General features: G+C 47.4%; 1 protein-coding gene across 2 annotated transcripts in view; it reads right to left on the reverse strand.

Annotated features, from left to right (window-relative positions):
• Positions 1 to 16,233, reverse strand: part of GRID1 (glutamate ionotropic receptor delta type subunit 1) — a 694,055-nt gene that overhangs the window by 36,424 nt on the left and 641,398 nt on the right. For both annotated transcript variants that reach the window (XM_047703440.1, XM_047703441.1), the window contains exon 13: positions 5,070 to 5,265. In XM_047703440.1, coding sequence (XP_047559396.1) covers positions 5,070 to 5,265 — 196 coding nt within the window. The remainder of the gene's footprint in view (positions 1 to 5,069; positions 5,266 to 16,233) is intronic.

The raw sequence follows: 16,233 nt of genomic DNA on the forward strand, positions 1-16,233 counted from the left end.
TCTCATTACTCCGGTGTAAAAGAGGAAGGGAAATAAAAACATAAAGTAAAGAGTATGCAAGGGGCAGAGGCACCGTAAGGCACAGAAATGGGAGGGTTACCCCGTGCGAAGAGACAAGGTGGGAATGACCTTCGGCTTGGACTGTGCCATGACTTACTCAGGTCTGTGTGAACTTGAGCAAGCCCCTTCATTTCTCTGAGGCCCAGGCCCCATTTCTACATGATGTAGATGATGATAATCAAGAGATCTGTTTAGGATAAAAAGAATAATATATGTATATCATCTGGCCCAGTGCCTGGAACACAGAGACTGCTCAGCAGATTTCTGGGGGGGGTCTAGGCCAGGCCAGGAGCAGAGCTGGGTCCTAGTGTAGTGGGGGAGAAGTCCTGGGCCACTAGAGTTAGACCTGAACAGGACAAGAAAGGGCAGTGGGTAGGCAGAACCTGTAAGCTACTGGATGATACAAAGCTAAGATGATATAGTACTAGATACACCAACGTGCAACTCGGTGGCCTGGAGCTAAGTAATGTGTTACTGCATGTGTCTGTGGGCTGTTAGATGATGCAGGACTAAGAGGTGGACTCCTTACATGATGTGCTTATATGCACTCTTGGATGGTACAGAGCCAGACAATGAGCAGCTGGATAGGTGTATGTGCCTTTAGATGATCTGGACCTAGGGGTAGGATCCCTGGCCCACCCATTGCTCTGGACCAGGGATCCTGAATTTTGTTCTAAAAGGGCCATGGAATATATATTTCAGGTTTTGCAGATGCTATGGTCTCTGGTACAACTACTCAACACTGCTGAAGTAGTAGGAAAGACACCATAGACAGTATGTAAATGAAAGTGTGTGTCTGTGTCCCAATAAAACTTTATTTAGAAAAATAGGCTGTGTGCCAGATTTAGCCCATGGACCATTTAGCCCATTGCCGATACTTAGTCTACTCTTTCCTCATGGCTGAGAGAAAGGAAGGCAGCCTCTTTCCTCTTTCTGAGGACCAGCATGGTTTCTTTCTTAAGAGAAGGCTATGAAGAGATAAGCCTGCAAGAGACCCTAGAGTTACTTCCCTTACCCCTCCCATCAAGGGATCCATGGAGGGTAACCTGCTAACTGGTGGCACCAAATATAGCTCAAATTTACGTGTCTCTGCTCAGTCAGACAGCAAACAGACGACTCATTTAGGGACAACCCACTATTTATTGAGACTTACTGGGTGCCAGGCAGGTCTGTTGTAAAAACTGGATGTTGTGAGCTCTTAATAAATAAATAAAACTTCCTTTGTCTCACGAATTCCTTCCTGTTCTCCTCATCAGAGCCCAGAGAGGGCTGCCCCCTCCTTGTCTGAGGGGCCACTAGCATGAAGGCATGGGTCACAGAGGTGGGACAACCATGACATAATCCCTTTCCCTGGTTCTGAGACTGTGGAAAAGGAGTCACCTCTTGCTAAGCAATTTCCCTCCTAAATTGGTTTCAAGTCATTAAAAGCTGCAGCACTCCCTAGGAAAACATAATCGCTCTCTGAGGTTACCCTCTACACCAAGCTCCTTGACTTCAGGACCAATTAGACATTGCTCCACTACCAAGCACTCTCCAGAAATGGAGCCAGAGTCACCAAAGAGTAACTGGAAATTAGAAGTGAGGTCATCCTCCCCTTGCTAAGGAAGCTTCCGGCAACGCCCCTTGGGGGCGCCTCTCCTCACCTTTGCTGAGCTGTCCACACTGCTTAAGCATTTATGGGCATGCGCCAGGTAGGCGCATGAAGAGGATCTGAGAGTAAATCTGAGCTCTCCTTCCAGTAAAAAAATGCAGCACACTCCATTTTCTGACAATACCATAAACTCACTTTTATGACAGTATTTATAAAACCCTTAACATTTGTCTAGTGCTGGCAGTCGTTTTTTTTCTTAGAGATCCAAATGCAAGAGGGAGATTTGTGACCCCAAAGCTGGTTTGGGGTTTATAAAATGAAGGTGTCATAAAAGTAACACATCCTATGTACTGAAAAAGAGATTAGATTCTGCACCCCAAAGCTTTAGGCATTTCTGAGGACTCCTTTCTTTGCATCTTCCACTACTTAACCTTTTTTACATGGTTTTCATCATATCGCCAGAGGGTGAATGATTTCTAATGTGCCAGCAACGGACAAGGGCTAAGTAGGATGACGAGGAGATATTTCCCCAATGAGCCATCTCTAGATTTATCACCCTCCAGAGAGCTCCGTGGTGGTGTCTGTTCTCTTACAGTATACCAGGAGCAAGACAAGGCAGGCACATGGGAGCTTGTAAGGACAAAAAGGGCCTGGCATCTGTGGCAGTCAAACTCTGCCTGGCTTGGTCGGGACTTACTTATTTGGAAGAGCAGGTAGGTACACTAAGTGGGATTAATCACAACCCTGGGTTCAGGACACCCATTCTTTTGTCCAGGAATGGCCCTCTTTTAATTAACTCATTAGTCATTTATTACAATGAGAAATGAAAAAAAAAAATTTAAACCCTGTGAATCTGAAGCTAGCACTGACCTTGACTTACATTCAACTGTTTGCTTCTCTCCTCCCCGTTGCTCTGCCTCTCCCAACTGCATTAACCACTATCGTGAATTTTGTATTTCATCCTTACTTTGGCTGTGTGCATTCAGGTGTTTCATACATTTTAAATGGGTCCTAAGTTGTATGTTGTTTTCTATTAGTTGACCCATATAAAATTGCCTTTGATGCTTTTTCAGATTCAATGTTATTCTGCTAAGATTCATTCGTGCTATTACATGAAGCTGTAGGCCATTCATTTCATTGCAGGTCATATTTTTTTCACCTTGTTAAGGCTCATTGGGATTGTTTCCAGGGTTCTGACTTTATAAGCGATACTACCCTGACCTTTCTCACTTCTGAAGTGCATGCGGGAGTTTCCTTTGGGTAGATATTCAGAGTGGCCTCGCTGGGTCATAGAGTATATGAATGTTACGTTTTATAAGAGAACAGCGTACTCATTTCCAAAGTGGTTGTACTGGGTACACTCCCACCTGCAATTAACCACCTGTTACTCGTGTCCTCTCCACCACCTCTTATTTTATGCCAGTCTAATTGGTGTAAAATGATATACCTTTATGGTTTTGATTTGCATATCCTACATCACTAAGGATTTTGAACATCTCTTCCTATGATATCCTAGTCATATGCATTGCCTCTTCTGTGAAAGGCCTGTGCAAGTCTTTTGCTCATTTTTCTGTTGAATTGTTTGAATTTTTCTTACAGATTTATAAGAATTCTTCCAATAATCATGATATTAATCTTATCTTGGTTATAACGCACTGTAAATATCCCCTCCCAGTACGTGACTTGTCTTTTTTTTTCTTTAAACTGTCTTACAATGAACAGAAGTTTAATAAAGTCAAAAGTAGCCATCTTTTACTTTATTAGAAGAACTCTTCATAGCACTGTTGCACTGAATCGTCACAAGAATCCCATGTGGATGGGAGTATCTGCTCTCTATGAGCGACAAAGAAAGCAGAGAGCAGAAACTCAAAACCCATTTGGCCCAGGCCTTACGTTCGTAAAAATGCCTTAAGTCACCTTTATATTATTATCACCTACAGCCCCGAAGATTCACTGACAGGGAAGAAGACTCAGCAGCTGGAGGCTAGAGTGCCATCTTTTGTAGTTCACTAAAACAAAGAGATTTTAATAAATCTTGTCAGGACGGGAATAATGCATTTATATTGCGTTCTGTTATTTTTGTTATCACTTGGTTGTGGTATCAACCGTAACATGTACCTCCAAGGGCTTTAAGTTTCTAAGGAGACCCTCAATGGGAGGGTCCATTGGGGAGAGGACCAATGGGAGAGGTTCCAGACAGGAAGAGTGGTGTGCTCAAATTTACACAGCTGGCGAGTGTGGCGCTGGGATTCACACCCATGCACGTCAGGCTTCCGAGCCCAGAAGCTTCCTGTGGCTCAGTGCGGCTAAACAGCAAGGAGAGGCCATCCTGAGCTAACTGCTCTGTGAGAATGGAAGGGGAGGGAGGAGATGCCGAGGCAGGCTGGACTGCCCATCCGCTCAGAGAGCACATCTTTCTCACACCATTCACTGGGGACCTGAGGGACAGCAGCTACCGCAGATAAGGTCACTGGACAGGACACCACCACCAATAGCTTCCCTATATGACACTTGCCTTTACCCCATCATCTTCCTCCTCCTATAAGGGCTCTGCAAGCACAAGGTGGATAAATGCCAAACACAGCCCAGAACCCCAGGCATCAGACCCTAACTAGGAGTGTGACCCCATGTCTCTGATCCTCATCTGTATAATGGGATAGTGATGATTAATTCAGGTCACCGTGGGCAATTCAGTGAAATAAATGAGTAAAGTCTAACCCGCCATTGAAGAATGTGATGGGTTTTCTGCTTCCTCCTTCTCTCTGGCCCTGGCTTCCTCTCACCCTGCGCTCCTTCAGGTTCCCTCACTGTGGACTCCATCCTGGGGTTGCTGCCCTTACCACCACCCCCAAAGCACACCTCTCTGCTGAAGCACAGTCTCACAGATACGCCTGGTCAACTGACCAGCCCTTGCTCTGGACCACCCACCCCTTATGTGTGGTCTTCCCCATTCTAACCCCTGGTTGCCCACTGTGTGCCCGCCCTCTCCTCAACCTTGTCCCCACAGTCCCTCCACCTCTCACCTGCTCCTCTGCTTCTGCTTTGGCTGAGTGTTCTCACTTGGGATGGCAGGTCTCTCTGAACCTCCATCCCACCAGCCCATGAGGAGGGAGGTCCATGCCTCAGACTTAATCTGCCTGCTCTTCACTGACCCTTTGGAAACTTAGAAGATACCTAATGAGCAACCCTCTGCTTCTGTTGCCAAGAATGGGCATCTTACCTAAAGAACATGTACATCTCCTATGGACACTCACAATCCTGTGAGAAATTTCTGTCCAACTGGCTGAAGACGGATCACCCTGCAGGTGACAGGGTGACTCAAAGGAGATGCTTCAGGAAGATGTCCCCTACCTTGGAGATGACAGTGCCCATAGTCAGTCACAGTGCACACGTGGCCAGGTGGCCACCTCCCGCCTACCTTCCTGATGCCTTCCGAAGGGCTGGACACACAGTTGTCGGCCCCTCCGTTTTTGCTGATGGTCCGCCAGAGCTCAGCAAATGTGCTGTCTTGTTCCAGGGGGTTGGTGCCCTTGGCTCGGAAGTACTCATACACAGCAGAGTCCCGGACGGTGCCGTAAGATATATCAACTTGTTTGGAGAGGTCCTGGAACGTCCTGAAAATGCAAAAGGATAGTGAAACATGGGTACCTGATGCCATTGCAGGGATATAAGTGGGCTGCAAGGTTTTCCTGAGGACCAAGCCCAGCTGTGGCCCACTCTCCCCATTCTGCACTCCAAACCCCGAGTAGCTCCAGTTCCTCGGCCCAGACTGTAACTTGCCAGGGCCTAATCCTAACACAGGTATATTTCCTCAGTGTAGATTAATTCAATAAGATTACCAAACATCTAAAATCAGCTCCTGCCCTGAGGTCAAGGGACAAAAGGATCTGTAAGACAGCATTTCTGCCCTCAGGGAGCTTATAGTCTAGCCACAGACACATACAGACAATCACGTATAAGAGAGCAACACGGATGGCTGGACACTAAAAGTCTCCAACTCCAACGCCTACAGCACCGGAAAGAAACATGTGTTGGTAAGATTGATGACAATGTCTAGTGTCTGCCACTTAGAACTGGCGTGGGCAGAGACACACACTCAGGTTATACCCGTGCAGAGGCGGGTCTCCTCCAAAGTTTGTGGCTCTTCTAGATTTCCACCCAATTGTTGCATTTTGAGCACCTCCCCCTCAATCTGTCTTCCAATAAAGAAATCTGTGTTTTTAAATGAAGTGTCTTGATTTTTAGACGTGGGCAATTATTTAAAAAGATGGTGAAGATAAAACAAAGCACTTCTGAGAGCCTGGGGTGGTTTTATGCAAAGGAGAAGTAAGTAGCTCAAGCCACGTGCATGTTGGAGGGAGGGAGCACATCCAGAAGGCTCCCCAGCAGATGCCTGAGTTGGGGGTGGAGAATGAGAGTCTTCCTTGGGGTGGGGGCACTAGTCACACTGGGAAGGACTACTTGGCACAAAGCCCTCACCTGCTTTGTAAGGCAGGCACCACCTGGTTCAGTGTGCTGAGAGGATGTTACATACATAATCAAATGGCAAAAAGAACAAAAATTCCCCAAATGCTCAGTGGTGAGCCAGGTTCTCTCTGTCCAGGCTCCAACTTAATCACTCTTTATTTCTCTTCTGGAAATCTCCTGCTCCTTTGTACCAACCAGGATCATCATCTCCACCTTTCCCTCAGTCACCCTTTTCAGGAGATCCAATCTTCTCAACCTGATCTACACAACCCTTCATCTTCTGATCTCATCTCCAGCTACTGCTTCTGTCTCTACACAGCCCCAAAGCCAAGGCTGAAATGAGAAATCCCACAGAGTCCCCCCTCTATAGCACCAGGCCATAGTGCTTCCTCTGCCTGGAACCCCTTTATTTCACTTATCTACTTGATGTTCTTCTGCAAACACCCGGAAGATCTCAGTGCTTCCCTTCCCCAGGCAAAGCCATGGCCATCACTTTCCTCCCCGTGCCATCTACACCCTGCGTGGTTTCTATGGCAGCATAATAGCACTGTGATTTCTGAGCAGAGCATACCAGGGTGAGCAGAAGCCACATCTCTGGAGTCAAACCACCTGCCTTACATCGCAGCTCCCCCATCGCTGACAATGCAGGACTGGCAGGTTAGCTAAACTCTCTGTGCTTCAATTTCCAAATCTCTTAGGGCAAGAAGCAAAGCCTGTGGTAGGGGGCTACTGTTATGACTAACTGAGGGGTTGTGTGTTAAGCAGCTGACTCAAACTCAGGGGCCAGTCACCAGGAACAATTATTATGCATAGTAGACTGTAAGAAGCTGGAGGGCTGGACCCAAGGTTACTTCCAGTTTGCATCGTGGTGCTGGACCCAGGGCTGACAGCAGTCTTCGCAGCATGCTCACGGAAGAACCAGTGATGGCTGCTTCCTCCTGTTTTGGAGAGACACTCCGTGGAGTTCCTTTAGGCCCTGCTACATAGCCCAGAAACGGAGCCCGGTATTTGTTTCAATACATTACAGATGAAAGGAAACATAAAATAACAAATTCGATGAAGAAATCTTTCTAATTATTGTTCATTATTTATATCTAATTGAAGCAAGATGTTCCTTTGCTTGAAGGGCCCCAAGGGTTGTAACTCTGTCGTAATTTGCCTGTAATGAAAGGCGGGGGGGATCTTTTCTTCCCCACGTTTTTTATTTTTCTCATGGTAATACAAACAAACACGAGGCTTTGATGAATGGGAAACATCAGGATGAATTACACAGTTGAGTCTAAACACTGAACTGTTCTAAATTACTGCAGTTTCCATGAGTCTGGCTTGAATGCCTAACTGCCAAGGAGCTCAGCACTACTGTTCCATCCCCACGTTTGAAATGGAGATTTCCTCTCTCCTCCTAGTAGTTATTCATGACTGTGCCCCTGGCCAGAGGCTCAGGGATCATCTCTGGATGACAAGTAGGCAGCCCGAATGTTTATGGCTTTATGTCCAAGTCTGTCTCAGTAGACCTCATTGTTCCCGCCCCCCAACACCACCTCCGTTCGCTGGGCTGGCCTCACAGCTTAGCTCCATGGCCTCCATATATCACCTCACAAAGCCACGAGTCATTGCAGATGGATCTCTCCCATCTCAGATGCACACATCCTCTTTCAAGGAAAGCTTGCAAGCTCACTAACATGCCCAGCACACACTAGGTACTGCCATCATATCTGAGAGTAGAAAATGCTATCAAAGGACTTGGAGGTTCAGGCAGGAGGACCCAACTATTCATATGCCAAAGCCATCATCTCCTTGGGGCACTCATTCTCTCATCAGAGGGTACAGTTTTGGAAGGGACACCGGTGCAGGAATAAAGGGGTCGAGGAGAGGCCAGCGAGTCAGGCTCCAAGCCAACTCTGGCAGGCAGGGGAAGACAGATGCACATACCAGACAGGACACCTGTCCGAACAATCCAGAGATGCTTAGCTTGGAGAAGGCAGCACCAGCACACTTAAGTTAGCATGTTTCTCCAATTAATCTCTTCAGCAGCAAGTGTTAGGAAGCGTCCACCACAGAGAGATGCAGATCTCTCCATCACAGGGGCTATCTCTATAAACCTCCACCAAGCAAGCTGCCCCTGGCTGAGGTCATTCAACCAGTTAGTGGTCCCATCAACAGCTCCATCGAGCAGTCACGTGGTAAGAGAGCAAGGAATGAATGGTGGGCATCCTCGTGGGGTTCATGGGGCGGTGGATGGTCAGAGAAGTAAACCAACAGTAACGAAACAACGTGAGCAAACTGCAGGAGAGCTCTTCCTGGGATCCTGGAAGCACAGGGGAGGGGCAGTGGGCTAGGGCCAGAGCTACGGAAGCGCTTTGTAGAAGAGGAAATGTTAAGCGGAGATGTGAAGGATTGGTGGAGGGAGCTAGATGGAGAATCAAGGGGGAAGGCGTTCCAGCAAGACAAGATATTACCCAAGAAGGCACTGGTCGTCCCTCTGGGACACACACTTCATATCAGCTGAAATGATGGAGGGTTTTGAATCATAGAGGCGTGGGTGTGAATCCTGCCTGTGAATAACTTTGCTGTATGAGGCAGACCTGTAGTTCTCAAAGTATGGCCCTCAGAGTCCCAGCATCAGCATCCCCCAGGACCCTCGAAGCAATGCAGTTTCCTGGGCCACCCCAGAACTACTGAGCCAGAAACTTTGGGGTGTCACTCAGCAATCTGTGCTTTCACAGCCCTCTAGGGGATCGTGATGCGCATGCAGGTTTCAGAACCACCAAGTGAAGCCTTAGTTTTCTTAACTCAGAACTTTCTCACAGGTGTGGTGAAGATTAAGGATCACAGACGTATGTCTGGCACATAGGCAATGTTTAAAGATGCTAGCCTTTCTGTTAGGCTGCCAATAAGGAGTTCAAATGGTCGAAGAAGAGAACAGTGTAAAGGAGTCATCAATGATGGGGTGGTGATGGTCATGCTTGGATAGAAGCAACCAAGGACAAGCAGCTTCTCTAGACTTTCCTAGACTCATGAGATTGAAGTCTGTCTTGGCATCTGCCCAAATGCATCCCCAGTAGGGAGCCTGTTTCTTGTTTCCATATTGTTGTCAAGGTACATGCAAATGCCTCTTCATCAGCATGCAAGGGGTCACCTTGTGAACAGTACATGTTTTAGGTACCTGGGAGGCCTAAAGTGACAACCTGAGGAAGTCAGAACCCAGACCGAGCATGGAGACAATAGGCAGGCCATATGGACCCTTGTTTTGGGGGAACCGCGATGGTAACTGCCCGGCAGAGGTTTTCCTGGGAAAGCAGTGAGTGGTTGGGTGGCAGAAGCTTCCAGGGAAGGATGTCTTAATGTATTTACTTTCAGTGAAGTACAGTTGACACACACTGTTACATTGGTTTCAGGTGTATGACACAGTGACTCAACAAGTCTATACATTAGGCTATGCTCAGCGCAAGTGGAGCTACCATCTGTCACCATACAATGCTTTCATGACCCTGTCTGTATTAGGAAAGGAAGTCTTTAAAAGCATCTTCCCTAGGCTGCCCTGTCTGGGTCTGCCTTCACTAATGAAGTGTCACTTTGCAAGAATATGCACTTTGCAGCTTACCTTGCATCCCTGTAGTCTGCTGTCTATCCCCGTGCTTTTTTATCTTTTGACAACGTTTAGTGTTGGAATCCTTCGATGGCAAAACTTGGCTCTATTTCTAAGCTTACTACTGAGCCAATATCTTTCACTTAGTTGTGCCCTACTGAAACTGGGTTTGAGACCAAGGGGAGATGCTCCTCTCTATCTCCTGGCTCAGATGGGTAATTTGGGGGGTCTCCCCTAGCTGAAAGCATAGCCGACTCCCATGAACACACCAGACTGCCTTGCAAAAGGACTTCCCAAACATCCTTTGCCTCTGAGAGCAGTTTCCTCCAATTACACATGCACCTTTGACGTCCCATGATGTCTCCTTTGGCTGTGGCCAAGGACAGCCTACCCAGCTCAGCACCACCTCCCTCCCACCCCATACCTTTCTCCATAAATCAGTCTTACTATTTCCTAGATACATTTTCATTAACAAAGAGATAAATGTGTTTGCAGCATGAGAAAAATCAATAACACAGAATTTATAAATACATCTTTGCATGTTACAGAACTATTTACATTGGCAATAGAGATAAATACACTTGTAGCAGGAGCAGAATCAATATACAGTATATGTAAAAGAGATTTTAACAACTGTGGGGTGGCCATAATCACGGGCCTGATAAATCTAAATCTATATAAATCTATTACTGTTCCTTAAAAAGAAGAGAAATTACTGGAGTAACCCAAAAGGCCTGTTAGGGTGGGGATGCCCATCCTTATAACCAGAAGCTGTCTGAACTACAGCCCACAGATGCCTTGACTGGGATCCCAGCAGCCTCTCTTTTCCAGCACTCCCACCTGAGTCTCTAGGAGATGGCGCTGCTTGACTCATTTGGGATTGCCTGGGTGAGTTTCCACAGGCTGCTTCTGGAACCTTCCGGCATCGGTGCTCCCGGCTCCCTATTTCCCTGCCCTTTCTTGGTTTCTTCCCCAGTGTTCCCCATTGTGCCTCCAGTCTCTCTGATTCTTCTAGCATGTGGCGTTCCCTTACCCGGGGCTTTGCCACATTTCCAGTTTTCTCTTCTCCCAGACCCGGCTTCTTCAAGGTGGATAGGATCTCAGGTGAAGGCTGAGACACTCCCGAGATGCCTCTCAACCTCAGGCTCTGAAAGGCTCCACAGGTGCCTTCGTTCTTTCATTCGTCCATCCCAAAACACATTTTCCTAAGCATCTGCTCATGTCAAGTACTTCTGTAGACATATATCAGGAACAGCACAAAGTTCCCGCTCTTGTGGAGGTAGGGGGACAGTGACAAACATACGAATGACAGCAACAAAAACACAAATAACCACAGAATGCCGGGATCAGCAAGCTTTCTGGAAAGGGAAGAGTGTGCAGGTGCAAACTGTAAGGGCCACCTACCACTCTGGGGCATACCCTTGGGTTTTGCGCTTTTGTTTTTTTAGACCACTTTGAAAATGTTTCAGAAAAGAAAAACAGTCTTCGTTTGCAGGCTGCTGATGTGGCTTGTGAGGGCGTAGTGGGCAGACCTCTGATGTCACATAGCCAGTGATCTAAAGTGCGATGAAGATGAATAAAGCAGAGAAAGGACATTAGAGAACAACGGAGGAAGTGATTAGATCAAACGTGCAGAGGGTTGTTTTTGCCACTGGACTTGACACTGAGGGTATGTCCTTCTTCAGCACTTGAAGGGTGCCCCTGTAGGTGGGCCTGACACCTGGAGACACCGTGTTTTCCAAGGAGCAGAGGCGGGCAGATTCCAAGTTTGTGAACGTCTACTTCCCTGGGACAGTCCCCTCAACACTCCCCAGGGCCCACCGGGGAAGCCTGAGAGTAGGCGACGATGGGGCTGGGGGGACGGGTGGAATTACACACACTCCTTTGTAGCCATTTGGTTCTGAGAGTGGCCACAGGTCTGAATCCCAGCCCAGGACAACTGTCAGGTTAAAACCTTCTGGGGACACTTACACTTAGTGACCCATCAGGATGAGGGCGACATGGCCCATGACAAGAAGACACATCCTTGGGGCACCTGGGTGCCTGAGTCATTAAGCATCTGCCTTCCCCTCAGCTCATGATCTCAGGGTCCTGGGATCGAGCCCCGCATCAGGCTCTCTGCCCAGCGGGAAGCCTGCTTCTCCCTCTCCCACTACCCCTGCTTGTGTTCCCTCTCTCACTATGTCTTTCTCTGTCAAATAAATAAGTAAAATCTTAAAAAAAGAAAAAGAGGAAGACATATCCTTGTACAATATAGGAGGCCACAAAGCCCTTCTTCAATCATGAGCCCCAAGGCTGCTGGTCACAGACGGCACTCACCTCTCTCCCCACCCACCCGTACATTGTTTTCTGGGTTGCACTCTCCTCCCTCCCTACCCACCCCTACATTGTTTTCTCTCTACATTCTATTTTTTTTAATGTAATGGAAATAAAAAGATGCCCAAAATAAACTTCTATTTAAAAAAAGCTGTTTTGTATATAGTATATTTGCATTCTGGTAAAAAATAACCATTATTAAATGTAAATAAATATAGGAACAAAAACAAGGGGAATAAGAACAGTTGTGAGACTTCCACTCTTTACAAGTGTGTTTGTGTAACATTTGCATTTTTTAATTACATTGTAAACACAGCACAAATCCTTAAAATTGAAAATCCTTCTGCTGCCCAAGTGACAGCCAGCTCTGGGCCTTGAGATCCTAGCTCTACAGACTCCGTGTTCTCCGTGTCCACCCCCTCTGCCAGGTGCCCAATGCAGCCGTGATCCACAAGGAGGAGAGAGGCTCCTGTCCTACTCCATCAGACACCGGCACTGCTGGCTAAGAGGACCAGGCTCCGAGGGGCTGTGACAGTTCCATCTTCAGGCCCCAGAACAAGACAAAAATGTCCAGCCTAATCCAGAACGGCTTGAGCCCTCCTGGGCATCCAGGGTCTTAGGACTGAAGCTCCCTCACCCAGGTAGGCTAAAGTTTCTCTCACTGGTGCATGTTTTGCCTGGACTGAGCCCAGGCCTGGTGCCCTGGTGGCTGAAGTTTCTGAAAGGTGGGCATATGTAGTCATCTGTTTCTGACTGCCGAACTCAGCCCAGACCCTGGAAGTCAGCAGGGCTCAGGAACAGGCCCTGAGGGAGGGGGCCGGATCAGATGATGTTGGACCAGGTCCCAAGTCGAAGCGCCGGCATGGGTCAGAGGCTGAACGGCCACATGCTCCACTAAGGCAAAACCAGGGACCTCTAATACCACTGGCAAAGGGGATGCTCAGTCTCGAAGCCCCCTGCATTCCAGACCCATCTCCTCCAGTCTCTTCTCAGGTTACTCAGTTCTCAGGCCTCTGAGCCTTCCCTCATCTCATTATCTGTCCACCATGCTGTGTCCTGCCTTCTGCACAGGACTAAAACCTGCCTGCCCTCCAGGATCACCTCAGCCGATGTCTCCAGCATGAAGAGCAGGTCCCCCACTCCCCAGGATTCAGGCCCTGTCTTTTTGTTCCCAGTATAGCCAATCCTAACTTCTACTTCCTTGGAATTCATGTGATCATCGACATGTCGGTCTCCCTTCCCTCAGGGCTGGACTCTGTCCAGGTCTGGATCTCTGTCACACCACATAGGGTCTGACAGACAATAGGGGCAGGCTTTGTGTCTTCTGCAAGAATCAACTCTGGTTTAAAACAGCTCTGTTTATAGCGAATATGGTGGGAGAAAAAATCCAGGCTGGAGACCAGCACGGTGATGGGTCTACCTTTAGAATCACAGCCATTAACTTCAGGGGGACCGTCAACTTGCCTCACACTTCCCAACTCCCCTCCTCAACTGATCCTCCAAGTCTCTTCAATGACTCTCAGACAGTGACCCTGCTTCCCGTTTCTTAGGACAGTAGAAGCAATCAGTGGAGAATTTTGCCTCTCTATAAAGAACTTCTTTTCCTGAAACCGCGGAATACCCACTGTCCTACTTTTTAAATTGTGGTCTGCCATTGCTCCACTGATGTCTCACTCTGTCTCCCAGAGCCCAGACCTCCCTACCTTCTCAGATACACTGCTCTTCCGGGAGTCTCCTCTGTCTCCTACATCAAGAAATCGCTTCCCTATATGGATCATTTCCATCAGCATGAAAACACATACATATTCTATCTTGTGGGGAAAAAAAAAAAAACCTGCATTTTTTGAGATCACACCCTCCTCCAACCACTCTCCAGTTCTTCCATACCCATTCCTCATGACCCAACATTGATCAAGTTTTCATCCCCATACTGAACTGAAGCTGTTTTTGTCAAAGTCATTAAAGATCCCACTCCACACTCTGCCCCAAACAGTGGAATTTGACAAACTTTAGCACTCTGTCCTTCTTCAAGACCTTCTTTCGCTTGGCTTCTGGGATATCACTCTTTCTTAGTTCTCTAACCTTGTAGGTGCTTCCTTATCCCTCCCCTTTCTACCTCTTTTCTTCCCAGACTCTGAATCTTAGGGTGTCCCATATTCAACTCACAGATTCCCTCTCTTCTCTAGTGACATCCCTTTCACATGATCAGGTCAAGTCAACTGGCTGTAAAAACATCCATATACTGATGCCTCCAATGGACCACCTCAGTCCTGACCCACCCCATCGATTCCAGGCAACTGCCCCCCTCACTTGACATCTCCATTTGGATGGCTAATAAGTCCCAAGCTCTTGAATTGTGAGCCCCAGAACCCATCACCAAACCTGTTCTTCCTCACCTTTGTCCATCTCAGACAAACATAGTTCTATTTCTTGAGATGCTGTGGACAAAAGCCTGGGTATCACTGCTGATTCCTTTCTTCCTTGTATCTCTTACATACTACCTCTGCATATTTGCTCTTTCCCACCACTGAGGGAGCTCCAGAAGCAGACTGCTTCTCATCACTTTCACCATGTACCACTCTGTGTCTTATGTGGATACTGAGACCATCTCCCTAATGGTCTCCCTACCTCTACTTTTCACTTTATACTCTATTCCTCAGGGGGACAGGAGGAATGATTGTTTCAAAGCCTAAGTGAAATCATGTCACCTCTTTCTACAAAATCCTCCAGTTGCATCCTATCTCCCAAAGAAACATCCAAAATCCTCACATGAGCTGAGGAGTCCCACACGATCAGAATCCAACACCTCTACTCTTACCATGCTGGCTGTCCCTGCCTTCCCACTTCAGGGTTTCTGGAGCTGTTTTCCCCTCTACCTGATATCCTCTTCCCTCTCATCTTTAATTGGCTCACTTCTTCAGCTGTCTTGGGTCTCTGATCAAATGTCACCTTCTCTGTGAGGTCTTTGCTGACAACCCTATATAAAATACCATCCTTCTTAAATTATATGATAAAAGCAAAGAAATATATCACAGGCTTTTTAATGTCAGTTCCTCCCCTAGAATGGGACTTGGTCATTTGGTTTATTACTACATCACCCATACCCACAACTGTGTGACCAATCATCCCGGTTTGTACAAGGTAGAAACATTACCTGGAACATAGGACATTCAGTGCTAAAACCAGGAAAGTTCTGGCCAAACGGGGATAATTCACCTCCTTACTTGCAACAGTGCCTGGCACACAGTAGACACTTGAATATGGATTATTATGTGCATGAATAATGTATCCATGAATTGGCTTTTTTTTCTCACTTTCCCAATGTCTAGGTTGGATATCATGTTGCAAAGGTGTTTGTCTTGAGTTGACTGGTCTCCTTTCAGGACAAGTGTGGATCAGTCATCTGCAGAGAAGCAGCCATAATGATAGTGTGAGAGCTTGAATAGAAGACCTGTAGCCTTGAGCCAGAAAACAAAGCACAAAGCTATGTGGTCAGGGCCAGCCCAGGCACCAATCACCAAGGAACTCAGGGATGGAGACAGGTGCTCCCCAGGCTTCCTCCTCAGGGCACTGAAGCTTCAAGATCCAGTTTCTTTGTGGATCTAATGGAAATCAGCAATAGCTGAGAGAATCCTCTGGGCCTGAACCCTCCAAGCAGCAGCTGTCTGCTTCCCCAGCCCCCATGCCCCTCGTGCTCAGTGGGAGCACAAACAGCCTCACCAGCTGGCAACAGCTCCACGCCAAGAATATGGCGGATGCCCTGCTCTCAACACCCACAAATATTTGCTGCCACAAATCAATACAAAAGCAGGATGCACCATTAACCTTTAATATATCAGTGCTGGGGCTCTTAATCCATTATGAGTCTGTCATAAATGTGACCAAAATGCAAATCATAGCAGCAGTCCTTCGGGAGGATGTAAAGGTGCCTTCATTGCCTCCTGGCACAGCCTGTGTGCCCCTCCACTCCAGAGAAACAGCCTGAGGCTCTTCTGTCCTGCTGGCTTTTGTTTTCACTGTCCTTCCCTCCCTATTCTCCTTTCTAGATGTCTGTCTGAGCCCCTCCATTATGTCAGCTTCCCAGTCTGTCACTTGATATGCCAGAAGAAAGCTGTCATAATGCTGACTTACTGACACTGTGCTAATACTTCATCTGTGTTTCTTCCTTAACCTTGGCACATTCTTACCTCAAGTTCTTATCATCTACCCA

The sequence above is a fragment of the Lutra lutra genome, chromosome 14 (genome assembly GCF_902655055.1).
Source record: "Lutra lutra chromosome 14, mLutLut1.2, whole genome shotgun sequence".
NCBI lineage: Eukaryota > Metazoa > Chordata > Mammalia > Carnivora > Mustelidae > Lutra > Lutra lutra.